Genomic DNA, 26,240 nt, shown 5'->3' on the forward strand with positions numbered 1-26,240 from the left:
AGCCCTGAGCAGAAACCGAAGAGGTATCAAGTGCTTCAATTCAAAACAGAAGTTTTTATAAGATGCATGCAAACAAGGACTTTGATAAGATTCTGGTTATCCTGGGTTTCACGACACAAAAAAGCATCTTATTTTCTAGCTGTCCACTCCCAAAAGCACTGCTTGCTGTTCCGATCTTAAAACAGACAGATGTAATTATAAAGGGTCAATGTACTTCCTGAAAAGGCACAGTAGAAAAGTGGGCTGTCAGTACAAGGCTGCTGCCAAGTTAGCTCCAGGTATGCACAAAATGACTCAGACCTCAGCACAGGCCAACAGGAGGGACATTCTGAAAATGGGAGCTCTGAACACTTAACATAGGTGTCGGTTTCCTCCCCTCATCATGGCACCGGGGAGTACCCTGAAGCCTGGTTTGGTGATGAGGGGCTTTTAATCCAAATCAATGTGGGAAGGAGGAAAGCAGAAGATCAGGCTGGTAATCATAATAAATGGTGCAAAAGCAAAATTACTCTCTTCTCACCTGATACTGCTTTCTGGATCTCCAGGGTTACAGATGTAGGAAGACACTGCATAAGTAAGCAGATTTCCTCATACGTCATCTTACTGACTGGGATACTGTTGATGGTGGTAATCTCATCTCCTACAGTCATCTTGCCCATTGATCCCTGATGCAATGACAGAACAAAGGAATTAGAAGTACACCTTTGCCATAGGGGCAAAGATTGCAGGGAAGCAATTTATGGCCTACAAGCAACATTCCCAATTTCCCATTACCACAGAGTACAAGTACCACTGCTGTCAATTTGCCAACAATAAAGAGCAGGCTGTGTCTTTGCCAGGAGAGGAACTAACAACCAGCCTCAACCAGGAAGATCAAAAGAGCTGCTGGGTTCTCTGAGAGATGAGTATGAAGATGGAGGACACAGCCCCTTTCATTTAAATGGACTGGTCTGGATTCGATCTAGTTTCTTCAAGACTGGAATACTGTCTACCATTTTCTGCTTTTCCTGTAGGAATTACATCCCTGGTCAAAGGCTTTTAGACTAATTAGACTCCCCTAGACTATTAACTGAACAAAGGAGGAGCTTTTAAAATAAAAAAAAACAAGTATGTTTCTCATCACAGTGAAATACGTCAGAAAAAGAGGCAGGAACAGATCCCAAATCCTGAACTCTTACAGGCCAATGTGAACTGCTGAGATGCATCCCCTGTTAACACCAGTGGCCCTTAAATAAATTAAAAACTGAAACACTGAACACTGTATACCATAACATAGTATTTCCTCTCTCTTCTGTCTTAAAAACGCATTTTTACTACCAGGATTTGCTTATCTTGTTTCTGCCTCTGATAAAATGTAAGAAAACAAAGTAGTGCTTCCTCAAACTGTAACTTTGGAATGTGGATGTGCAACATACATCTCAGTGCATCTGCCTTTTGACCTTCTCAGTTTTGAACCAGCCAGAGTGCACTTCTGAATCAAATATTGAATTGAACAGGCATTTCAGAACCATTTGGCACGAGGACTTTTGCCCAGCAGAAGCAACGCCTCCCTTGCACTTTTTCTCCACAGTTCACTAGCTTAACAATGATAATCCCTGCAAAGTGAAAACGTATCATAAGAAGGCAATCCAAAATTAATAACTACCCTTTCTGCTGCTCCACCTGGACGTAGCCCTGTGACAACAACCTTTAAGGGCATAGCCTGGATTTCTAAATCCAAGCCAAACGACTCGTGCTCATTGCGAACCAGAGTGACAATTTCACCCTGGCACTGCCCAGCCCCATCAGGTGCTTCACACTTCTTGCTGTGAGGGAGCATCCTCGCCACCGGCTTGTTGTAAGAGCCATGCTCCTCTGTCCTCTGCCTCTGAAGACTTCGGCACTCGGTGCTCATCATGCTTTTCACTCTTGTGACTGCCCTGTGCTCCAGTCTCGGTGATCTCTTAGATTCAAGCTGTGCCTCCCGGAGTTCCCTCAAACTTAGGCTGCTGAGACGAACTTCAGGCACACTTGAGTAGTCAAATGCTATGATGGGGAAGAAAGGAGAGTCTATTTGCTCTGGCGTGCTGTCTGCAGACTCGATGGAGCTGCTGAAGACAGGGGAAGATGTTTCTGTGCCAATGTATCTAGATGAGTTGCTGTCCTGGATATCATCATCAGTTTCTACGGATGAGGTTGTAATGACAATGCCAGCATCCTCCTGGCTCTTGGCCCTGTGGCTTCTTTGCAAGTGGGAACTTTCATCATCATCACTGGCATCACCATCATAGAAAACAACCCTTCTCTGCCGATGAAAGGGGCTGCGGGCAGATTTCGGGCTGTCACTGAGGATGCCAGGTCGAACAGACTCCACGTGCTTGTTGTGAAGACAGGATGATCTCCCACTGGTTGAAGAAGCCAAACCATTTGCTTTTGCCAATCCTGCTTCTCTAGAAGCTAGGAAGAAAAAAAAAAAAAAAAAAAAAAAAAGTTATACTTTAATTGTATTTATCAGAGATTTTTAATACCACGCATGTGTCTGCAGCAGAGGACATGTAGATGTTTCCAGAGAAGTTCAGCCTCTCCTCAGATAGCAAAAGCAGTCTTTCCATGTTCTCCCTCCAACTGCAATACACAGTAAGAGCAATGGCAGACAGCTTCAGAATTTATGAGTAATTTCTGAAATCAGTTCATGCCAAATCTGTTTTATTTTCAGTTTATTTCTAAATTATGGCTATCACCCATAGAAGAAAGAGATGCACACACCCGTGTACTTTACATTAAGCATTTCTTTCATATCTTTCTTAAATCTAGGATGCTGCTTTTATCAGTTTACAGTGAGTGAGAAATCTTTTTTCGAATGAAAACAGATGCATATGGCCATCAGTACTAAATTGAAGACTAATTGGCCTGAGAATCCTTTTCATATCCTTTTCAGAAAGAACTGCATCTTACTTTGCAGAAAGTTCCCTACAACATAAAAATGATTTTTTTGGCATGAAATAATAAACTTCTGGAGAAAAATAAGTAGACGACAAAGAGATAACTTGACACAGTATCCTCTGAATCTGAAATCAGGTGCATGTCAGTAAGGAAATGAAAGATTCTTCCAGTCAATTACTATAAGAGAGATAATATGCAGAAAATCCAGCATCAACTTGAACATTTAATTGTTTTTACACTGCTACACATGACATTTTGAAGCTGTGTATTTAAGGTTCCACAGAATACTTCCATTTAAATGTAATCAATCAAATGATCATAAGCCATCTGAAAAAAATCCCTGCAGCGTTGTCAATCTAGATTTGGCCAGACCAATCAAATGAAGACATTCTCAGAGCAGCAATTTGGACAAACTACCATGGAAACAGGCACTTCTGAGCACTGCTGTAAACCCTTTCCATCTTCCAGAATTTCATACAACGAGCACTGGTTTGCACTATGCTGCCAGGCATTTCCTATCAGCACAGGAATTGCCATAGCTCTTCTGCTAAGCAAATTAGTGCTCAGTGACTCTCCCCCCATTAACCAAATGATCAGGCATTTCCGTAGCTTATTCATGTTACCGGGAAGAAGAGAGCTGTCATCCAGCAAGTTGCTTCTGTTCTTCTGACGGAGGTGTTCTTCATCACAGGAGCCAGTTACAGCGTCAGAGAATGGGATGTGGCTTGTGCCATCATGTGAGAAGTACTGGGAAAGCTCTGCCTCGGAGCTGACGGATCCCTGCTGAAAAAAGCAAGGCTGGTGACCTACCTCCATCAGTGCTTAAAGCCCTTGCCTATGAGCAAGCACAACAATTTCAACTCATACCATCATGACTGCAAAGGAAGTTTAATACCGATTTAAAAAGTAAGGGAACTGCCAGGATATTGAGGACCATACTGTCAAGCCTTGGTAGCTGAAATGCATCACAACAACACCTTTTTGACCTGCATAATGAAAGAGATTCCAGATCTCACTGATCTGCAGATGCTCAATACACAAACCAGGGATGAAACTATTCTGTTATCCCTTTATGCACGTCCTTCACTTACAGAAGGGCATGGTTTGTACTTCTGGTCACTGATGTATGACTTCTTTATCTTTCCCCAAAAAAAGCAACAGAGACTCCCTCATGGTAACAGCTATAGAGGGAGACCAAGCACTTAACCTTATGCACACAGGCTTGGGTACCTCCTGCTAACACATCCCTGTGTCAGGAGCTTCCTGCAAAGCAAGGGTGCCTTTGAGGTGACAGGAGGTGGAAATCCATAGCTTTCTGTGTTACATTCTGCACATGGCTCCTGAAGGCTATGACCGCACCAACAGGTGTTTGCAGAGAGAGCATTAGAATTCAACATAAGAAACTAACACTCCTACGGAGCTCCTGAAGGAGCACAGAGCTTTGGTTTTGAGCACCCTGCTCAATTGCAGCTTCAGCACTTGAAGCAGCCTGCTTGTGTTGTATCTGATCCTTTACCCGGCTTGCTGGCTCCAGGAAGCGTTTCATCGTCCAGCTGAGGGGAGATGAGGTCTCTCCTTGTTTGGTCTTCACACCGGGAGATGGGGTTTTTTGCACAGCGCCTGTTGAGCACAGCTTAGTTAGCTGTCAAAAACTAAAGCTGAGGACCATATATCCAAACAACCCCCTTCATTCACCATTTGAGCCAGCAGCTGTGCTTAATCCCACTTATTATCTGAACTGCCTTCATAAAACAAGATTTATTAAACATTTCATGGGCTCTCCCTCAGATCAGGTGAAATATTACCACAGAAACACATTACACCCACCAGGCCCAGGGCAAAGCTATGAGCACAGGATGAGCAGGAGATGCTCTCCCTCCCCTGCAACCACAGAAGACAAATTAGCAGTCACTTGGCAGATCTATTGCAAAAAAGGGTCACAGCTGACACAGATATAAGGATAAATACAAATCTAACATTCCTGTCTGAAAATCACCTCGATGGTCATTCTGCCATTGCCAAGAGCTTGCTTTCATCTGTAACACTTTAGGAAGTACTAGCTTTCAAGTAATAATAATTAAAAAAATAAACAACAAAAAACAGTCAAACACCTGAGAATATACTTTGACATGAACCTAAGAACTGAAATAGTACATAATACATTGACCTTTTCAAATGGACACATCAACACTATTTTGTTGTTGCTTTGCCCTCTAGACAGATAAGCATACACAGGTGGAGTGCCCTGCTGGGACGTTCTCCAAACTGATCATGAAGAGAGGACAGACCAACCATCTCTACTTCCAGACTAGGGCAGCCTTGTGAAACACAAAGTAAGCAACGTGATCCATAGATTTGATCCTCTTGAACTGGATGTCTTTGTCTGGCAGTGGACAGAGTGATTTTGTCCTCAGAGCTGGTCAGCTGTTTTGAGGACTCTCAAAATATTAAGGATGTTGATGAAAACAAAGAACGTGTCCTTAAACATTCCCACATCTGGAAAAGGATAAATATTTAGGAGGAAACAGGCTGCTACCTGAGACATGAGAGGAGCCCGTGTCCTTACTCTCGCGGTGAGTAGTTCGTGCAATTGCTTCATCCATCTCCTGCTCAGAAACCTAACGTCAAGTGGGAGACAGAGATCAAACTGGGTAAATTAAATGAATATGAAAGTCTGACCACTTAACACTACAAGCAGGATTCACTTACAACATACTAACTTTAAAGCCAGAATAAAGAAGACCTAGTTGAGAGCTCCTAAATCTCAGTCCCCTGATTCAGACTTGATCCATCCAGCCATCCTTCAGAAATTAGGAGGCAGAAGCCAGTCAGTTTTATGAAGATAATGTCCAAGCACCATGTTGTGCAAATAAACAAAACTTTGCTGGACTTAAAGAAGTCAAATAAAGCCATTACGGTACAATTTTAACTCAATTAAATCTTGTATATTGATTTATTGAGAAAATACTACTTTAATATAAACAAAGGCTGCTCTGCACAAGCATACATCAGCAACAGAAGATATTCTATACTTAACCTACTGGAAGAATATCAGACTTTCCAAGATATTAGCTGTTGTTCCAATTTTAATTTCTCTTTGCTTTAAAAAAAAAGAAAACCTAATCTGTTATCAGTAATAAATGTTCTTCTGGGTTAGGAATAAATATCATATTAGCTAATTTTCTCCTGAAAGATTGCCACGCACTCAATTATTACTGGCAAATTCCACATAATTTGTAACAGGAATGACTAGTTTGCAGGAGAATATATATAAAAGCAGAAAGCAAGTTAATTCTGTCAGAAGCAATTTCTGTACACGCTGCTTTACATGAGTTAAAATTCAGCATAAAGAGAGATGAGAAACTTGAATCTTTCTGAACCAGGAAGATCTGAAATACTCCTAAGCAAACTCAGCAGTTTAAGCATAGTTTAAACACCACATTTACTCGGAATAAGAAGAACAAAGAAAATTTTGTGGTGTTTCTCTTGGATGTACATGAAAACACCAAAGTGAACGTATTCAGCAACTAAATGTACCGTGGACCTCTTGTGACATAAAATGTTAGATTAAGTATAAGAATGTCTAAAACAACAAGAGCCTTTGCAGAAATACATCTGTTTTCAGATGGTGGCATGACCTTAGCAGCAAACCAAAAGTCTCTGGGCTCCTGGGGCACGGGGAGTCCATACAGGACATGGACCAAACCCTGAGAATGTGCTCCAGGACTTTTACATAAACCACTGGGTACAAGATGCAGAACAAAGCCAGGTGCTGCGCAGATGGCAGCGTTTGTTTAAAGCTAAAACGAAAATCCACACTTCTGCAAGCTCTGCCAGGTTTGATTCTTTAGCATCCTTCACACCTCAGGCAAATCAAACACCTTCTATGGAGCAGGACAAGCAAATTCTTAACTATCATTCACAGGTTGATGTATTATAATAAATACATTAAAAATAATAAAACAACAACAAAGGAAGAAACAAACAAATAACAACAGACAAACACTTCTGGAGATCCGCAGTAATGTCAGAGAAAGGATGACAGTGATATGGGATAAATGTGGGTCCCCATACAAACACTCTTTCAGAGATCCAACTATAAAGGATTGTGGATTCAGAACTGCCTGTGGTGGAAACACTTCAGGGACCCTCCAGCTCAACTTCTAACTCTACTTAGCGATTCCTGGCAAAGGAATTGTTGTTATTTCAAATATTACTTATGAAAAACTGTAAGAGGATACACTTAATAGTTTCCCTCTGTTACTGAGTAATGGCGAGCAATTAGCTTAACTCAGTTCATCTCAGCAGATACCTGGCTGGGTCACTCATCGGCTTTCGAGCCACCACCACAATGAAATGAAGGGAGGGGGCGAAGGGCAGGCTTTGCTCCATGAGTTCATATTACATGCTTCTTATAGACTCTGAAAAGTCTATGTGCCTTGATAATGCAATCAAACAGAATCACCATGCTGGCTCAGCACAGCATACAGACTCCCCAGAAATATTGTTATCTTAGGCTACAAGCCCAAATCGTACCCCTTGCCGCTCACCTTTAACTAGCAGAACCAAGGTCTCTTTCTTTTTAGCATCACAAAGCCTTGTGGCAATGGCCATAAACTCTGGGCAGTGTGACTCTATTTGTCTACTGTTGGTATATTTAATTTAGCAGAAAATACACAATTAGTCATAAAGTCAGAAACCTCATTTCTCCTAGCTATGGATTTATTAGGGCCTTTATTTGCAGTCACAAGTTCAAAAGTCAGAGCTCTCTGGACACACTAATGCAAATATTTTTACAGCTTCAGTCCTGTTTAAACAGGAAGGTTTCATACATTCATGAAATTCTTTGAAATACTGAAATAAAAGAAGTTGTTATTCCTTATAGTTTGGCTGAAAGGGCTTTATCTTTTTTCATCAATTTTTAAAAAATTGATTGAAAATAATCACTTGCTTTGTAAACCCAGGCTCGTTTTCAAATTGCCCTGCACAGATTTCACAGTAGCAGAACATTCCAGATTCTCATTTTTTAATTCCTGAAGGAAAACTTTGATGTTTGGGCAGACTTTGCTCTTTCAAAAGCAATACTCCTCTTACTCTATTACAGTTAATCAATTCAATCTGTTGATAATAATTATATTCCTGTCCCTAAATTAAATTTCACTCACAGACACACAGACGGACTAAATGCAAAATAAGGAGGAAGAAGATTTGTGCTACATTTGACACTTGGTACTAATATGAAGAAAGATGGAAGCACTTCAGCTCAAGTGGTTCCAGGAAAACTGCATCCAAGCATTGTGTGAAGAGGAGAAAAGCAGCAGGGGCAGTTTAGCATTGCTACAACTTACAAAACTGGAAGGCATCACCACAATCCTTTAGCCTGACTTCTTGCACAATACATATCATAGAAAGAACAATCCAGCACTCTTCACTTGCCACTTTCCTGGCAGCAAGGGTCAAACTGCAGCAGCAGATGAGAAGAACACAGATGTGCTAACACGTTTTCCCCCTACCTTTGGGTTGGGATGCCGACTAATGATAAGGCTGACCGGCCCTGGACCGCATTCACTCAGAATGGCGTAGGCTTCGCTCAGTGCCGCGTGACGCAGGCTGACCGAATCTGCCTCCAGGATCTGATCGCCCCGACTGCAGGGAGACATAAAGCCAGTTAATCACATCCGCCTCTTACAAAAACATTCGTGCTTTTGACTGGTGGCCAAACTTTTTCAGAGACACAAGTATCTGGAAAAGATTTGCAAAAAAGCTGGCCTCGCTCTTGCTCTCAGTGACGTGAATGCTTTAAGTCCTGTTGACTTTGCAAGGCAGGTCCAGTGATCCCTTCTGCACTTACAGCTAGTGCTACAAACCCTATTAAATCAACAGAGAAAATTGGCTGCATGTGGACTAGGGTGAAAGCAAATTGCAATTCCACTTCTGCATTCAGGTACTTGTCGGGCACAGAGAGGAAAAATTAGATTCAGATGGGCCGTTCCTTCCCATCATACTGAATTACTTAACGCAAACACTGATAAGAAATTCATGATGTAGATCTGAGTTTGTGAAATGACTCCAGGAAAAAACTGAGAGAGATAAGAAAGTATTTGCTTCAAATTAATGTACAAAACACATTAAACCAACAAACAGAAGTCCTCCCCCTTCAAAAAAATAACCTGGGAGGAAAGTATAAATTGTTTTCTTTTCTTTTTCTTTTTTAACTCTTGCTCATGGCATCCAGACATCTGGAACTATTCAAAAGAGAAGATCATCAAGTAGGGATATCATTAAAGCATTCTCCATAATTACTAAAACATTTTCTTTAAGTAGACACTCAAGCAATCCACTACTGCTGATTTATGCTAGGTTACTTGTGACAGTGGAAATGGGCTTACACCAAGTCCACGTGCCAAGCACAAAACGGCAACTGCATGTGGCAGCCCTCTGTAGCCTGCACTCCATGATGAATGCAAAGGCAATTTTGTAGTCATGCTGCTGCTTTGCCTACCTTTTAAACACCTCTTAGAAACTAGGAAAAATGGAATCACTTACGTGGGCTCGTAACTGAGAGGGGGAGTTCAGACACAGAAGGGTTGGGCTCAAACCCTTTCCAGTACTGTAAAGCCAGCATCTGATTAACGAGGTTTTCCGAAATCAAAACCATCCTGTAAGTTTTGGCTTATGGAGCCATAAACCACTGATGGGACAACAGGAGCAATGTCTCAAAGAAGCAACCTAGAAAACTGGGAAGCTTGCCTGGATATAATCAATCATTTAAACCTAATAACGATGCAGCTGTCGCACGCAGACACAATCAGCACTGCAATCTTGTTCCAAAGAGGTTTACAAGAAAGCAAGCTGGCATTAAAGAATTGTCTCCTGTAGGCATTTCTGTATGGTACGAAATTTCAAGGGTTTTTTGCAGGGATGCAACCATAAAATTATCTTCTTTCCTTATTCCAGAAGCCATAAGGCTCTATCACAGTTTCACTGAGGAGCAAGGAAGAACTCTGCCTATCATGAAAGCAAGGCTGTTATGCAGCACCTCCACCACAAGTGTGGTGTTTACCACACAGTCACAGTGTGTCTTCAGCACAGCCTCACTTCCCAGATGTGCTCCTGGCACCCAGCAGCATTTATGCAGCAATGCAGAAAGTGGAAACATTCCCTGAATGGCTTGTAAAAACAAGGCTCCCAGGAGAGGAACAGAAAGTAAATTTATGTCACTTAATCTGATGCGCGAGGAAGCCCTAGGAGTGATTTCCTCTCTCTCCAGGAGTTCCTTATCGTTATCCAAATGGCACAATGGAATACACGAGACAAGCGTGCAGCAGAGATCCTGCCGGACAGTAATGGCAGAAGAGCACTCCTGCAGCCTGGGGCACAGCCAGCCGCAAGAACATTCCCCACAGCTCTTCTTATGAGAGTTCCAGGTGACTGAGTTTTACATGGGGCTCTGCACATCTCCCAGTGTAGGGTCTCTGACTGCCGCTCTGAGAAAAAGACAGAAGGCAGCATATTCTGCCGCTCCCTTTCTCAAAGGGTGCTAGCAGGCTCGGTTTTCTGCACAGAGAATCAATAAAAGCCAAAAACAAGTCTTAACGATCACGCTGCCTACAGCACACAGAACATTTCTTGAGTATCCCATACCACTTTGGAATGTCTTTCTTTTCATGTTTAATTCTTGGTGAATACTGAAGTATAAATACTTTCCAGCTACATCAACCAATAGGTAAGAAGAAACTTTCCATTGATTTTACTGTAAAACCACTCCGGCATGTTTGTGTTTTATCTAACCTTAATCTGCCATCCATTTTAGCCACTGATCCTGGGGCCAGGCTGTGGATATATATCCCTGGAGAACTGTTCTCAAGCGTGAGACAACAGGCACCGATGCCGAGTCCAACCCCTGGCTCTGTGAAAAACAAAAAGCACAAAGGAAAGAGCTGTTATTCCCTGCTCACTGTACTCACGTAGGACACACAAGCTTTTCTGTTCTCACATCCCATCTGAGATCAAGACTCACGTATTGTTTCAGGGCTGGCCTTAGCTGCAGGAAGCCAGGAAGCCAAGGCCAACACTGGAAATCAGAGCTGGAAATACCCAATCCTGACTAGTTTCTGAGATCCAGCACTGAAGGGAATGGCTCTGCTCCTGGCAAATGTTCAACATGCCCTGGGAACTGGCCAGGACTGGAAGTGCTACACACAGTCTGACCTGCTCTGAGACACAAAGGAGAAGGAACGGCAGTCCAACAAAGATCTCACTTGAAATTGTTTCAGAAAACAGGAGCACAGGAGATGCTGCCAAATTGCACTGCTCTCTTCTGTGAAATACCTGCATGACATCCCTCACCAAAGAGGCGCGAAGAAAGATGAGGAGTTTTCTCTGGATCAGAGATTTCCCGTGACCCCTTTTCCCTCTGCTGTCCTCCAGTAACCGTATTCATTAACTGTGTACTGAAGTAGGAATTGCTGGACACCTGCTTTCTCCAAATGTTTAATCCAACCTTTAAAAACATCATCCACGTCTTTAAAGCAGGCATGCTTGTTCCACCACAGTGGGCACATGCATTAAGCCTTCTTTGTGCAATTATTGTTCATGAGATCAGTCCTCATACAGAAGCTCAAGCAGCTCACCTGGGCCATTCTGAGCAGACTGCAGGGATGTGCTCTGCCCAGGGCTGTGCTTTACAAGAAGGGTATGGACAACTTAGTCTGACAAAGGAGCAAATCACCTCTTGCCACATATCTCACAGCCTCACCCCCTCCCAGCAGCACAGATACTGCTACCAGTAGGAACCTCCTGACTGGAACAGCAAGATGTACAAGGGGGAGCAGTTTTGGCATCAGAAAATGTTCTTCTCCATCACTGTGTGATTCAAGAGCAGAACAAGGGAAGGTGCCCTGGATATTACACATATTAACTAGCACTTTCCCAGAAACCACCCCTAAGAAATAAGTGTTCATCCTCCCAGTTCATTCCAACACACCCTTACCTTTATTCAGCGTCACATCCATGACAATTCTGTCCTTTGGGCCAGGGCCTTTGCGGCTGGAGAAGGAACCATCTGTCTCATCAGGGCCGGGCACTGGTGTGCCACCACTAGCACTGGAGCTGGGTGAGCTGGACCGGCTCAGCAGGGTGGGAGTTGCACAGGGTGTGAGGCTGGGGCTGCGCAGCCGCGTGCGCACCGTCAGGGTCACCACACCTTTCTTGAGTTGCTGCAGAGACAGAGCCCAGTAAGGAGCCATGACAAGCCAGTGTCTGCCAGTAAAACTGTGTATATTAAATTTGCAGAAAGCAAAAGAAAGTAAAGGAGTTAAAGGCACCCAGTAAAGAGGACTGACACTCGCCCTTGTGCTACATCCTTGTTACCTTGAACCTCTGGATGGCCTCCTGATGGGTCAGCCCTTGTAGAGACTCTCCATTAACTTCCAGGATTTCATCTCCTGGCAATCAGATACAAAAAGCCTAAGTCAGCAATGCACAGACTATAGAGATGTAAGAAAACCCCTTTTACATAAGGCAATCTGCTACTATAAGGACTCCAACTAACTGCTCAGTAAAATCCCTCCTACTGTTGTCAGCTCATTTTCACTTGTCCTAATGCCTTTACAAGTTAATGAAGAATTCACAAAGTAAAGATTGCTCTTCAAGATGAGATCCTTAATACACTACTCTCACCCTAACAAACGAACTGAAAATCATCACAGATACTCACTGAAGTCTGAAAACAAGATGTTCATAATGTGAAGTCCAAGGGGACCACAAAATCCCCCTTCTTTTATGAGCCTCAATAAGAGAAATGAGAATCTAGGTGAAGCACTACCACACATCACTCCAAAACCTGCATGGGGAAAATTGCCATTGCAACCACAAACAGAAAGAGAATGTGTTCCTCTCACCAAGGATCTGTGGGGGGAAAAGTGAGTAGCCCACACACTGTGATAGCAAATGCCCTGCTCACCTCAACAAGCCACTTCCCATCGTTATTTCTACCTGCTTATTACAAGCTTCCAGTCCTGGGTTGTACTATTTACACCCCACTGTGCTGAACCTCTTTCATTTTATTAAAAAGAATGGCAAAGTGAGCAGGAACCAGACCCAGTTTCTGCTATTTCACTTCCATCTGTTCAAAATTAGATGGGGTGATGTCACCACCCACGTGTTTGCCCCTCCTCTGCTTTCTCTGGAGCTTGTGAGCTCTGGATATCCAGTGAAGGCTTGCTGAGTGTTTAGGACAGCTGCTACTTAGCAGCTTCCCTTGGTGAGTGCATAACCTATACTGCAGGGCATGAGCATCCCTCTGGCAGTGTGCTGGACAGCTGGCACCCATTGCAGCCTCAAACATGTCACATAAGGATGGGAATGGTAGGAAAAGGAGAGGTAACACAGGAGCAGATTCCTGTGGGGAGTGGGGATCCCCACCCCTTACAGAACAGTTACAGATCACCACCCTAAGTTTGCGGTCGCTTTGTACTTTTAACTCCCTAAGAGTCCAGCATTGGAGCACTCAGGAACACACAGAACGGGCTATACATGTCATATACATTTGAGATCAGGACTTGAGAAGCAGTAACAAACCCAGGACATATCTGCTTCTCTGTCCAGCTGGGTGATCCTACTGCAAATCCCATCTTCCATCATTCCTTTTTTTCTGGCCATGAACATTACTGGTTGATTCAAATCGGAATCATACCAAGAGGCTCAAAATACACAGGGGCCCAGAAAAGCCTCTCCCAGGCATGCCTCTCTCCATCTCCCCTTCACACCTGCACCTTTAAGCCAGACGTTTCCCTGTTACCAATGAACCTTTGTATCCGAAGAACTGGAGCTTAAGGCATGGGGAAACAAGGGTCACTGTGGCAGAAGTGGCAGAAAAACAACTTCATGCTGTAGTTCTCCCTTTGCAAAATGCAACATAATCAAGTCAACTGCTGTGATGAGTCCCCCTCAGGATGGACAAACAGGGTGTGTTACATCCTCCACAGCCTCTCGCTGATGGCCAGGTGCTCAAATAAAGCCATACTCAAATTCTTCAGCTGGACTGAAATAGCATCCTACTGTGGTCCTTTACATGCAGTTGGGCTCTCTCTGCCGTACCTTCCTTAAGCCTTCCATCGGCAGCCGCTGCGCCATTAGGGAATATAGTCTTCACAAAAATCCCCATGCGTCCACGAGCAGAATCCTGACCTCCCACAATGCTGAATCCAAGACCCTGCAGCAAAGGGAGGAGAAGACACACAGCTGGCACCTTTACTCTATTATCACCTGTCTAAGAAAGACTGCCAGTAACATACAAAGAAGAGATTAAAGAAAACCTAATAGCTTCTGATGAATTGCACTGCAATCTTGCTCTCTGCTTGCATCTCCCGACTTACTGTCATTCTAATGGCAAAACACTTATCAGCCCAAAAACTAGCAGCAGGCACCTTAAGCTAAAAGTCAAAAATGTAATTTCGAGATTATTATTTCTTTAACCCTGGATCGATGTATTTATGTTATCCTATTCCAATTTTAAATTGCTCTTTAATTGACAGGCAGTAGATTCCCCCTCCCTGAGATCTACGCCCAGAATTAACGACAGGTTTCCCCGCTGTCACGCATCCTGTGTATACTCATGGAAAAGCATGACATGAGGTCAGTGCTATAATGTCAGGAACATAGCTGAAAAGGAGCTGGCACGGGGGGCTGTCATGCACATGTGCATTTTGAATTATTCTGGAGACAAGCACCACACTGTATTTAAATAAATCTGGATCAGTGCATTTCCCAGGGCTCCATCTGTTAGCTCCTGCCCCCATGCTGCCCCGGCTGGCTGCAGGACTGTCTTGCAAAGCTGATCAGGGAAGAGATGAGCACAGCAAAACAAACATCTCCTCCTCCTGCCAAGTTATTTTGCAGCCAAATCACTTCCTAAATCCATCCCCTTACATTTCTCATCTTGTCACCACTGTATGCACCTCCTCCACCTTAAAGAGAAAAGTTACTGACCAGGTGGATGGGGTGGTGGGACACTGCTGTGGGTCAGTGATCTGAGGCCAGAGCTATTACCAGCGCCATGGGCAGTGCTGTCCAGCTGAGAGATGCTGCCCGAGCAGGCACTGACACAATGTCATTACAACCCTGTATAGCACACAGCTCTCTTGTTTCACTCCATAAATATAGACCACCGCTGTTACGAGCTGCTGGTACTTTGATAACACACTCCTGATTTCCAGAAAGGAAGCACCCTATCTCCACCTTGCAACACACAATAACTCAAGTGAATTCTTACTGTGCAATTACCAAACACAAAACAACCTGCAGAAAGCAGAAGGCTCCAAACACACATTGCAGCTCTCCCAGTGTCTGTGTGGGACTGGTTAGGAGAAACAGGGTTGCAAAAGGCAGCAGTACGCAAGTCAGCCCACCTTCCCAAAGTGCTGCAGCTCCCCAGGAGAAAAACACTCCATAGAGATTCCGCCCAGCAGTGAGAAAATGAGGGCACGTGCTGCACGGAAATACTTTCCAAGTCCCAGGTCCACACAGAGATAAAAATGCAAATGCTTTTGTACAAATCATAGGCAGCAGTTATTCTAACACAAATAATGGTTCCAAATGTGGAAGACACCTGAAACAGTGGTTTGTTGAGGCAGCTCATGATGACTACGGCTTCATGCTACCAGCTTGGAGCTAGCTGCAGCACAGCAGATAAGGATGGCTTATGGCACAGGGAGAGATAAGACAACTCTTATGCAAAAAACAGGGTCAAAAATAAGGAGGAGAGAAATAACCAGTACTCACTAGGCAACCTCACTGAAAAGGACTCAGAACAGGGAGTTACAGCAACTGCATCCACCTAACCAGAGAAGCCACTGCTTCTAACTCTTTCCCAGACTTAAAGCACTAAAAAGAATTTGTTTTGTACTTGAATTGAAAGTCAAAACAAGGCTTTTGAGTCCAAAACACATCCATCTGATGAATTTAAATAGTATTTCAGAAAGGAAAATGCATGTTTTTAGCATATTTAAGTGAGAGCGTGGACTGGGTTAGGGAAAACAATACACACTGAATATAATGCCTTTTTATTCCCTGAGTATTCAGCCAGCTGGTACCTCAAAAAAGCGCAAACACATTACTGGAGAAAGAAAAAGGACTCTGTGACCCTTAGAATTCAGTGCTCGCAGATAAACAACCAACCAGAAACCTATTCTGGGGTTTAACACTTAATTACAGTAATTTTCTTTATTATAATGTATCCAGACTCCTCAGAGATATAACACACTTGTCCATAAATATGCACGCAAACAGGTACTCTTCTGTAGTTGCCGTAGCTTCACACACACATGCATATTTATAGATCCACTTTCAGTATTCGATATCTCAGTAATGACCAGATGCACCAAATCAGAACGAAAGCCACTCCACACTGACTGTATGACACAAATATTGTTTGCTCTGTATTTTGCACGTGAAACTTCATCATTTACATTTCAAAATGGGGTTTGTTATTGTTACTGCGCTACCTCTGAGAGCAAAAACCAGCTCCTCGCAGCTGCTAAGGGCAGGAGTTATCTTGGCAATGCCTCCTGCCACACGAGAGAAACCAGACACATGCAGACATCCTTACCTTGCCTTGCCCTTTCATCAGGACAATGTTAGAGATGATGGACGGCTGGGTCAGTCTCCATGGAGATTCCACCTGGGCAGCACTGAAGGAACGGGTGGACTTCTTCACAATGTGGTACTCCTGGCAAACAAGCAAACAAGGGACATGGCTGACTGTGTAGCACAGGCACTGGTATGTCACACCAGGAGAAATCTGTGCATTGCGAAGGAGTGGGGATCTTAATAGATATACTCAGATGAGCATTCAAAGGATGAAATCCTGGCTTGTTACCGTGAAGTTGAACTCTGCCATAATTTTCCCCCATTTCACACAGAAGGATTAATCCGTAATGTACCAGTCACTATTTAAATTAAAAAGATTAAGGGTATACTGAATTCTTTATCTGCTAAAAATAAAATAAAGAGTGCCTACATCATTAAGTCATTAGAATTAAGAGAAGTAGGATTTTTTTAAGTGCTCAGATCTCCGGAGCTGCACCTCATGGCATCCAATTCAGGGCCAGACCACAGCACAAAGACCTGGAAGGAAGTTTTCCATAGGTGGCCAACGCTTCTCATCCTGGCCATGCTTACACTCAGGTTTTGCACTCACCTGTCGAGCTCCTGCCGACTCCAGCTGCTGAGGCAGGGAGTGCTTCCTTCCACCCCGGGAGTATTTCACTGCTATCTCATAGCTGGATTCACCATTTTCTACCATCAGCTCATCATCCTCTCCCACAGACTCTAAGCGGGATCCAGCACCTAGGGAAAAAACAGAGAAGCATCTCACAAATATCTCAGAGCTGCTTCACCTTCTTGCCAGCACGCAATAATCATCTCCTGAAAACCTTAGCTTAGAAATGCCTTAAAACAATGCTTGCTGCACCCATCCAGGCACTTATAAGCTAAGTTCGATGATCCTCAACTGAAAATCCTTCTGCTGTCACAGCTTTTGTGCCATCTTTCTGTTGCTGAACTCCTCAGTGCTGTCAGGTGTGGTGTTAGGGAAGAGCAGATAACTGAGCAAGTAGCTCAGGGACAGAGAATAAATTCAGCTGTTCTCCCCCAATGTCACTTGCATGTGCACCAAGCTCCTGAGCCTATTTCATTTATTTAAAATTAAAAGACCTGACACTGTAGCTGTATTCATTTCTGGAGATGTCATGTCACTTTGAGGGAAATTTTTCTGGAAGGGAAAAAAGGATAAATGTGCCAAATAAATGCTATTTTCTTTCCTTCTGGCTGTGATTCTAGCTGTCTTTAATAGAAGAAGAATACAAGGTCCATGTTGGAAGCAGAATGACTTGTCCTGCAGGACAGCCTGTGGTCAGCCTCCGGACTCCCTGCTCCTCAACCAGCCCTCCTCCCATTCTCATTTTCCCTGGGACTCAGTCCCAGCATTTCCTGCATATTTATCTCTGCAGTTTCCTCTGTCTGACAGATAAAAAATCAAGACCAGCAAAATTCACGTGAGTTGGATTTTACAAACCAATCTAACTTGAAGCTGCCACAGAAGGGAGCAGCTCTGCTTCCCTTTCCTCTTCTCTGCCTTGCTTTTAAACTGAGCTCTAAAGCCATGGGCTGAGGGATCTCACAGCAAATTCGCCCAGGAGAGCCCCAAACCTGTTTTCTGCCAGCCCCTCTTGGCCAGAGCACTGTGTGAGCGCTAGGAAGGGAGCAATCACAGAGCTTGTTTTCACTAAGCATTGGAGTTTTACCACTGCATCCATAGGCAGAATTTGTACCTGCCACCCAGAGTGCCATTTAATCCCACTCTCTGCTTTGGGATGTGAAATTACTGCTATTTTTCTTGCCAGGCATGCCTCTGCTAAACATACTCAGGACACCTACCTTGCTAAGAACCAATGTTTTGGTATTTCTTTCACTCTCAAGCCCTCTGGGCACTCACCACTTACCCTTCCTTGTCACCTACACCACTATTCTTCTAGGAGAAGTTTCATATCTGTGATTTGTTCCCCATTTCTGAACACAGTTTCCATTCCCATGCGGCATCCAAGGCTGAGGGATGCTCTGGGCTGGACCCCGGTGGGCCACCAATACTCAGCCACAGGAACTGCAGGCAGGGCAGCTGCCCAGTGGATGCTAAAAGCATCAGAGCAAATGGAAATGAGAGTGAACACTGGAGGGTTGGTTCCTCATAGAGCATAGGGGATGAGAATTTGGTTGAGGTCTGCACACAGATAAATGCTAAGAATTGTGTACAGTGCAAAAATGTGGAGTGCCATAACAGTGACATGTTGGTGATGACACTTGGAGAGACCTCCTCCATCCCAGCCCATTAAATCAAACTATATGGAAATAGGTATGGAATGTAGATGTTTTAAAGGAAAGGAAAAAAAGAAGAGGTGGAGAGAAAGCCCAAAAAAAAAGAAGCTTACAAAATTTTGTTTCATCTTTCTGTCAGTACAACAGTTCAACTCAGGAGGCAGAATGCAAACATTTAGCAGTTCAAATTTTCCTTCCAGATTAAACTACTGCAGTGTCCAAAGCAAAGAAAACCTACCTTATTTTAGGGAGTTAAAAGAAATATACAGCATAAAACCTCTCTGACTGCTGCCTTTTATCAACGCAGCATTACCTTGGGATCGACTTCTGTATTTCAGTATGCCACTTCCCAGAGCTGGGCTCTGGTTGTTTCCCTTGGACACTTCTGCTGAAGCTGCATCTTCGGATTTCTCAGTTTCCACCACCTCAAAAAGTAAGAAAATATGATTTACTTGTAAAGCAGTGGAGCTGACGGAATTCCTCTCATTTTTATTAAGTGACAAAAAAATTCCACTACACGTCACAGAGATGTCACAGGATGAAGCTAGTACCTATAAGTAATCATCAGCAATATCCTTGGAAGCTATGGATATTTTTTACCAATGGGTTTGCCTACAGCTTGGTGTGGGCAGGCAGCCTCCAGAGGGTACCACTCCAGTGCCTCCCCAGCACCAGCTCATTCAGGGACTTCCATATGCACTTTAACAAGCTTTTAGTGTAGCTTTTATTGGAATCTTTTCAGCTCAGTACATTTCCAGAACCACCACATCCTTATAGAGATGATCACTTTAATTGTGCACACACCAGTTCCTCTACATTTTCAACCCATTACCCGTCACACATCTGCATGATTTTAGAAGGCTCATGGCAAGGATGGCAAAACTTTCAATACAAACACTTACCAGTCCTATTCGACGTTCAATGTATTATATTAACTGCTGCAAGTCGGTTTGTAAAGAATCCCCCCAAAACCACCAAATACTCCTATTTTTTACTTCCATTATTACAGCTTACAATTGGCACAGTTTCCCTCAGATCCTACTTCCCATTACCCCATCCCTCTCCTCCCAAAACCAAGAAAACCAAAGCTTATCTTCTGCAGTCTATACCTTGTGATTACCGTGCAGAGGGTAGAAACTTCAGGAAAAAAGATAAAACTGGCAGATAATGCTGAAATGGCAACTGCTGTTTGCCTTTGGCTTTTATCCCTCCCCGTTCAATATTAGCAGCTACACATGATTTCTGCACACCATCTATTTCTTGTTGATTTTTCAAGGCATTGCAGCAACAGCCTCAGAATCCACTTCTGGTACCAAATGGCTTGTAGCTCACAAGCTTCATGTAACAGAATTCCTCTAAAGAAGAAAATAATGACACCGATACAACCAGAACTGACAATTGGTCATCTTGGTAAGGCATCACTCCAGAAAAAAACGTAAAAACAAGTAAATGAAATCCAAGAAACCCAAACCACAGACAAAAACAAGACAGAACACTTAAGCGAGGTGGCGTTTTGCCTCCATCCTGCAGACATAATGCTGCCTGACTGCAGCTCTGCTGACCTGACTGAGTGGGAGCTGGGCCATGTGTGCAGACAACTGCACTCTGCACATTTAATGGAAAAGCACAATTTATATTCATGGGCAAACGCACCACTCAATCTTTGCCCATCCTTATGAAGTGAGCTTCATCCTATCTGGGTTTTCTGATGCTCTTCCTGTGTCTCCCCAGTCATGAAACTCACTGCAGTGTCCTCCTGCTTCTTCTTCAGAACTGTCCCCACACTGCAAAGATGCAGCCCTGAATTCAGCAGGCCAGGACATGTGGGGTTTATCCACCCGAACAGACACAGAGGGACCCAATCTCACTTTCCTGGAGCTGGGTACAATCCAAACTGGTGTTGGAAGCGTGTGGCTTGTTTGTTCCAGTAGCATGCATGGACACATGGCACTTAGACTCAGTGAGGCCACAGATCTCCCAGAGTGCTTCCTTCAACTCAGAGTATGGGGAAAAAATCATGTTAGCCTGCAGCAACCTACGTGCAGACTCTGAAACCATCACCGCTGTGGCCGATTCCTGTCCTGAGCCAGATCTCAGGAATGACTCGTTGGCACACTCCTCATTCCTACTAGATGGGGTTTGGGTTGGTTTGCATCTTTCTTGCTATTGACTGCACAAGAGAAGCAAGTATAGATGCACTGTGCAACTCCACACATTTCCATTTGCAGGGTGAGAGGAAGAATAGAGGTCAGCTGCCACCTGCATCAAACCATTACATCCCACCTCTTCTCATCTCCATGCAGTCCTGAAGCCTGCAAGCACATGCCCTGCATGTTCAACCTGAGGCAGGTGCAAACACCAGGGAGAGACTCAAGACATCCCTGGCTTCCTGAGATTGCATTTTATCCAATTTGGCTTCAGATTACAGTAAGACTGAAACATCTAAATTACCTATGTCTCCATTTATTTCTTATTTTAGCAAAAAAAAAAACAAACCAAACTTCTCTGACACGATTCATAAACTTCTAAGGAAAGTCATTCACAATGAAGTGGATGCTTTTCAAGTCGCTGAGGTTCTCTAATAAACCACCAAGAGTTTTATCCTTCTCAGAAGACACTCAGAAATCCAATCTGCAATGCTTGTGAGAGCTCCCGGCAGCCATGCGTCTGTAATCTTCGGTTGTGCTGTAACTGAGACAAGAAAAGCCCAGCTCCACCTTATCCTCCTGGCCACAAGTGAATCTATTGCTCTACTGTCTCAAGGCACTGCCATGCCATTTTAATTTGCCTCCCTTTCAAGGAAATGGAGCTCTCTATTTCAGTTCTGCACGCCTCTTATTAAACAAAAGCTATAAATCCTGCCTGATGCTGTCTCAGCGCTGAGGACAAGCAGAGCTTTAGCACTCATAGTTTGAGGGAGATCTAAAAATAGAGCCCATCTCGCCAGTTCATTAAGTAGCTCCGGGATCAAGTGATGGTGACATCTCAATTGATTTCAAAGGAAACAGTGCCATCATGAACACACGGTGCTGGCACTGAACCAGGACCAACAACTGCCCCCAGAGCCCTCACTTGGGCAGAACTCCAGTGTGACCAAGCCCTTAATGAGGCAAGATGAGGAGCTGGATTATGAGAATCTGCATTGTTTAACCACAAACAGCTTGGCAATCGTCGCTGATTTACAGAAACAAGGCAGCACACGTGGGACGACACAATTTAATAAGCAAACTGCTTCACTGCTGCTGTTGCTGAGCTCCTCGGCTGCTGGCTTCCCCATCAGCACCAGCCTCATCTGAGAATGCTGCAAAGCACTCACTGCACACCTGGCTTCATCCGGCCCCTGCAGAAAGTCCTGTTGCTCCCATGAGATCAGTGGGTGCCCTAAAGCCTTTCCTAAAATTGCGGAGCTTTATCCTTGAAAACCTGTTATAACATCTAGTTGCTGCAGCTATCTGTGCCATTATTTATTGCTCTGAGATGCACAGCGTGCTTTAAGCCTCAAATGCACTGTAGGCAGAGTGCTCTGCAAGCCCTTTCACCTTGCACAAAAAGCAAAGCGCCTTCCCTTTTAAATTAGTTCTTTTCCCATTTAGTTGAGTCCATCTCCCAGGTAAATGACAAAGACCAGGACTGTAAGCTACTGGAATTAGCACTGCGAACAATGCAGAGGATGCAGATTTTCTAGTCCTGGTCAGCATTGCTCTGGTTCTGTTGCACGCACAAAGCCTGGAAGGACGAGGACCAGTCAGGACCCATTCTGGGTCCTGCATTCTGGGCTGCATCACATGAGTACCCTCCTATGCCCCAGTCCCAGCCAGAGGAGGAATTATATTCAGCTGGACTATGACGCTCACCAGGAATAATTAAACCCAGATTTCATAGCTTCTGGAGCAAAGTATGAATGCAGCTACCCAACAGAGCCAGGGAGGGAGGAGAAGAGGGGGAGCATCACTTCTGTGCCAGCTTTTAACTTCAGAAGAACCTGATGCCCCAGTTTCTCGCCCAGTGCTATGGCAGGTTTCATGAGAGATGGCACTGACTTAGATTTGGGCTACCTGCAGCATTCTTGGTAAGGACCATGTTGGTACCAGCAGGCACAGCCTGGGCTTCCTCCTGCCCGAGGAAGGGTGTGGGAATTGCAGCAGCCATTACCTAACAGCAAAGCATCTGCTGGAAACCACTGCTTCATGTGCTGCAAAGAGATCAGGAAGCGTGATAATCATTCAAGAACTGGAACTGCCCTATTTTCTGAATAGGTGGAAATGATAAATAAACAGAACAAAAGCCTTTAAAGCGGTCTCGAAGAATGCCTGGCCAGTCACTCTAACAAATCCCTGTGTTCAAAAACCAGCCTAAGCCTTTGCTGTAATGCAGCAGATGCTAGAAAGGGCATTACTGTCAGCCTCAGTCAGCGCAGAACTCTGACAGTTATTTCTATTACACTTCACACAGTCTATAAAGTTGTCACACACCAAGATGGCACTCACCAGCACAAAGCCAGCAGCAGTGCTTGCCCACGCACCCTCCGCACACAGAATGGAAGCACACCATGGCAGAGCTCAGCTGCTTTTATCTCCCAGAGTGCTCGTTTTGTATGACATGTTCCAACTCCCAGCCCAATGAGTTTTGACACCAGGAGAAGAACACGCTGACCATGCCCAAAGGATGCGGGCAGGTTCTTGATGTGTGTGGATCCCAACCACGTCAGCTCCACAGGCACTCCGATTGCTACATTATACTTATGGCTAGGGCTGCAGTTAAGCAAAGGAGATTTCAGTTTCAGGTTCCCAGATGGTTGCTAAAATTAATAATAACGTTTTGAAAAGACAAACTTTTAAAAGAAATGCAGGAAACAGCTAACACGACTGAATTTTCCAAGAAACAGATATCACAGTCAGCACATGCCTTGGAAGCAGTAAGACGCTCCCAGCTAAATCCTTTTTGGACCAGACTAGCGTTCTTCTGCAATATATTACAATTTTCACTACAAAAATCATCTAAGCTGAAGGAAATCAAATTCATACATTTCTGAAATGGAGCAGAAATGGATCGCTGCTGCTTTCTTTTTTATGCTTTATCCTTTTTCCCCACCACACATCAGTGAGGATGAGAGGATTGCGTGCAGTGTGTTCCATGCCCACGAGATGTCTCCATGCGCTGCAGCGAAGTCCCTGAAGACTGGCTCTGGTAAACAGAGGAGACAAAAATGGATCTCAAGCTGTGTGAAAGCTGGTTCTGCTCCTCTGTTATTTTCTTTAATAAACGCTCAGCTCATGGCCTAGCACAAATTCGGAGCCTATACATCATGGCAAACAGCACTCTGCTGCTTTTTTTTCTTGTTTTTAATGACAACCCTTTTACTTGCAGTGAGGGATAAAGCAAGCCATAAACAATGCTGAAAATAAATAACTCTCCTGAGAATGATGTGAGACCTCCCTTACACCGAAGTCAACCCACAGCTGCAGAGAGCATTCCCACGGCAGAGATGATGGGGAGCTCTGGATTTCAGCTGTTAATATCACCCTAACTACACGAGAGGATACAGAATATATAAGCATAAAGTGTATTTTATACCTGAATCAAGGACTGAAGCCTCATATATTATACAGGCTGCATTTATTCAGACACAGTGCATCTAGAATATGTTTTAACAGAGCCCAACGAGGCCGGGCTGTGTGCATGCTCAGACAAACAAGCTGCAGATGCGATGATACGACATTCACACTAACTCAAATCCTGGAGCCTTTATCATCTTTCTGTTAATGTATGTGAACTGCACGGCTGTGACAGCATCTCCTTGTCCCAGTGCCACGAGGGGGATATTTTTAGCTTGCTAAAGGCGGTTCATCTCCTTCAAAACCGGGCAGCTATCCAAACAGCCCAAGGAGAGACAGGCTGTACTCTATCCGCTGCTTTATGGGAAAAGCCCTCATTCACAAAAACTAAGAGCATGTGGAACCTGTACTGTAGATAAACTCACATTTTGATCACTTTGCTGACTTGGCTTTCAAACTCATCACGCCGAAGAGGAACCACTCTGTGCATTGTCTGCACTGATATTTACGGTCCAGTCAAAAGGTTATCTCCCACCCAGCCCAAGCATCAGGAGATGGCTCATTGCTTGTAGTGTGCATCAAGTCTACAGGAACCCATGTGGATGCCTACCTGTGCCACTTGCTGTAGGGAACCTGCTTCAGCAGGGGATGGACTAGTGGATCTCTACAGGTCCGTTCCAACTACAGTTCAGTGATTCTGTGCACTCTTTGGAATACTGTCTTGTTAACACTCATGTGGAACAACCACATGAAACAAACAAGAGCTAGTCCCCTAATACTTTGTAATTTCCTCCTGCCCAAATTCCCACCTACACTCACTCCAACAACTTGCCATTCACTGGTCCTCTGCAGTCACCACAGGACCCAGAGCAGGTGTTACACCATACCACGAGTGAAAGGCACTGAACGAGCTCAGCACCACAAGGACAAGGCTGTACCTGCACGAGTACAGTGCTTCTAGGCCTCAGCAAATGTAGCATCCCCAGCAGGGCAGGAGCTCCATGCCCAAGGAGTTATTTAGCCCATCTGTAGCACAAGGGCCACACTTCATCCAGCCTGGGCAATGCATTTCTGTGCAGAGCAGATTTCTGACAGCAAAAGCTGCTTCCCTCTTTTCCAGCCATGCAATCCTGTCTGAGGATGAGTCATGTCTCAGCAAACCCTTCCAAGGATGCAGTGCCCTAGTGGGAGCTAACACTCGAGTCCTCTTGGTAATGAGGGTCCCTCCCCATGCTCTGCACACACTTAATTGTTGAGTTATGCTTCCTGCTCCTTTTCAATGCTAATGCTTTCTCTGAAATTCTCTCCCAGTGTTTCCAGAAGAACTTTTGACCCCAAGAGTGTTTTTAAACTTATGGCATTGTTATCCTCTTCCTTATTATGCTTGCATGGCTAGAGGTAATTACACATGGATTCCCTAGTAAGATAGAAAGGCTTGCAACAGAACACAACCAACCAGTCTTATGGCAGATGAAAAATAAAAGCAGGCAGGGTGGGCAAACAAATGCACTTCGCAAAGTAGGTTTTTGGAGCATAACTTGCAAAAACAAACAAACAAACAAAACAACAACAACAAAAAAAAAAACCATAAAAATACAACAACAGGTAAGTGTGCTTTGACAGAGACAAGGAAGCTCCTGCAGCTCCTGCAATAAACCTTTAACCAAAGGCATTCAGTCACTGTTACTTGCTCAGTGAGTCCCGGCTGCACACATCGCAAGGAGAGTAAGATTCAGTGCAGCCCAGAGGAGCAGTCCCCAGCCTTCCTCCCTGCCTCCAGTTACTGCAGACCCAGCCCTCCCAAGGCAGTCCCCTCTGCTTGTAATTAATAATTTCTTGGAATTTCTCATCCAGCCCATTAACACAAAGCTGCCTGCTGAAGCAGAACAC

The 26,240-nt window shown here is 44.2% G+C and overlaps 1 protein-coding gene across 8 annotated transcripts in view; it reads right to left on the reverse strand.

Annotated features, from left to right (window-relative positions):
* PDZD2 (PDZ domain containing 2) overlaps positions 1-26,240 on the reverse strand; it is a 192,568-nt gene that overhangs the window by 18,854 nt on the left and 147,474 nt on the right. For 7 of the 8 annotated variants that reach the window (XM_072359493.1, XM_072359489.1, XM_072359490.1 and 4 more), the window contains 13 exons: positions 19,109-19,220; positions 17,123-17,271; positions 16,532-16,651; positions 14,023-14,137; positions 12,295-12,368; positions 11,915-12,140; positions 10,714-10,831; positions 8,436-8,568; positions 5,459-5,540; positions 4,439-4,542; positions 3,546-3,705; positions 1,646-2,436; positions 521-665 (listed from right to left, as the gene is read on the reverse strand). In XM_072359493.1, the coding sequence (XP_072215594.1) occupies positions 521-665; positions 1,646-2,436; positions 3,546-3,705; positions 4,439-4,542; positions 5,459-5,540; positions 8,436-8,568; positions 10,714-10,831; positions 11,915-12,140; positions 12,295-12,368; positions 14,023-14,137; positions 16,532-16,651; positions 17,123-17,271; positions 19,109-19,220 (2,329 nt within the window). The remainder of the gene's footprint in view (positions 1-520; positions 666-1,645; positions 2,437-3,545; positions 3,706-4,438; positions 4,543-5,458; positions 5,541-8,435; positions 8,569-10,713; positions 10,832-11,914; positions 12,141-12,294; positions 12,369-14,022; positions 14,138-16,531; positions 16,652-17,122; positions 17,272-19,108; positions 19,221-26,240) is intronic. The other variant, XM_072359491.1, reaches the window with a different exon arrangement.

The sequence above is a fragment of the Excalfactoria chinensis genome, chromosome Z (genome assembly GCF_039878825.1).
Source record: "Excalfactoria chinensis isolate bCotChi1 chromosome Z, bCotChi1.hap2, whole genome shotgun sequence".
NCBI classification, from domain to species: domain Eukaryota; kingdom Metazoa; phylum Chordata; class Aves; order Galliformes; family Phasianidae; genus Excalfactoria; species Excalfactoria chinensis.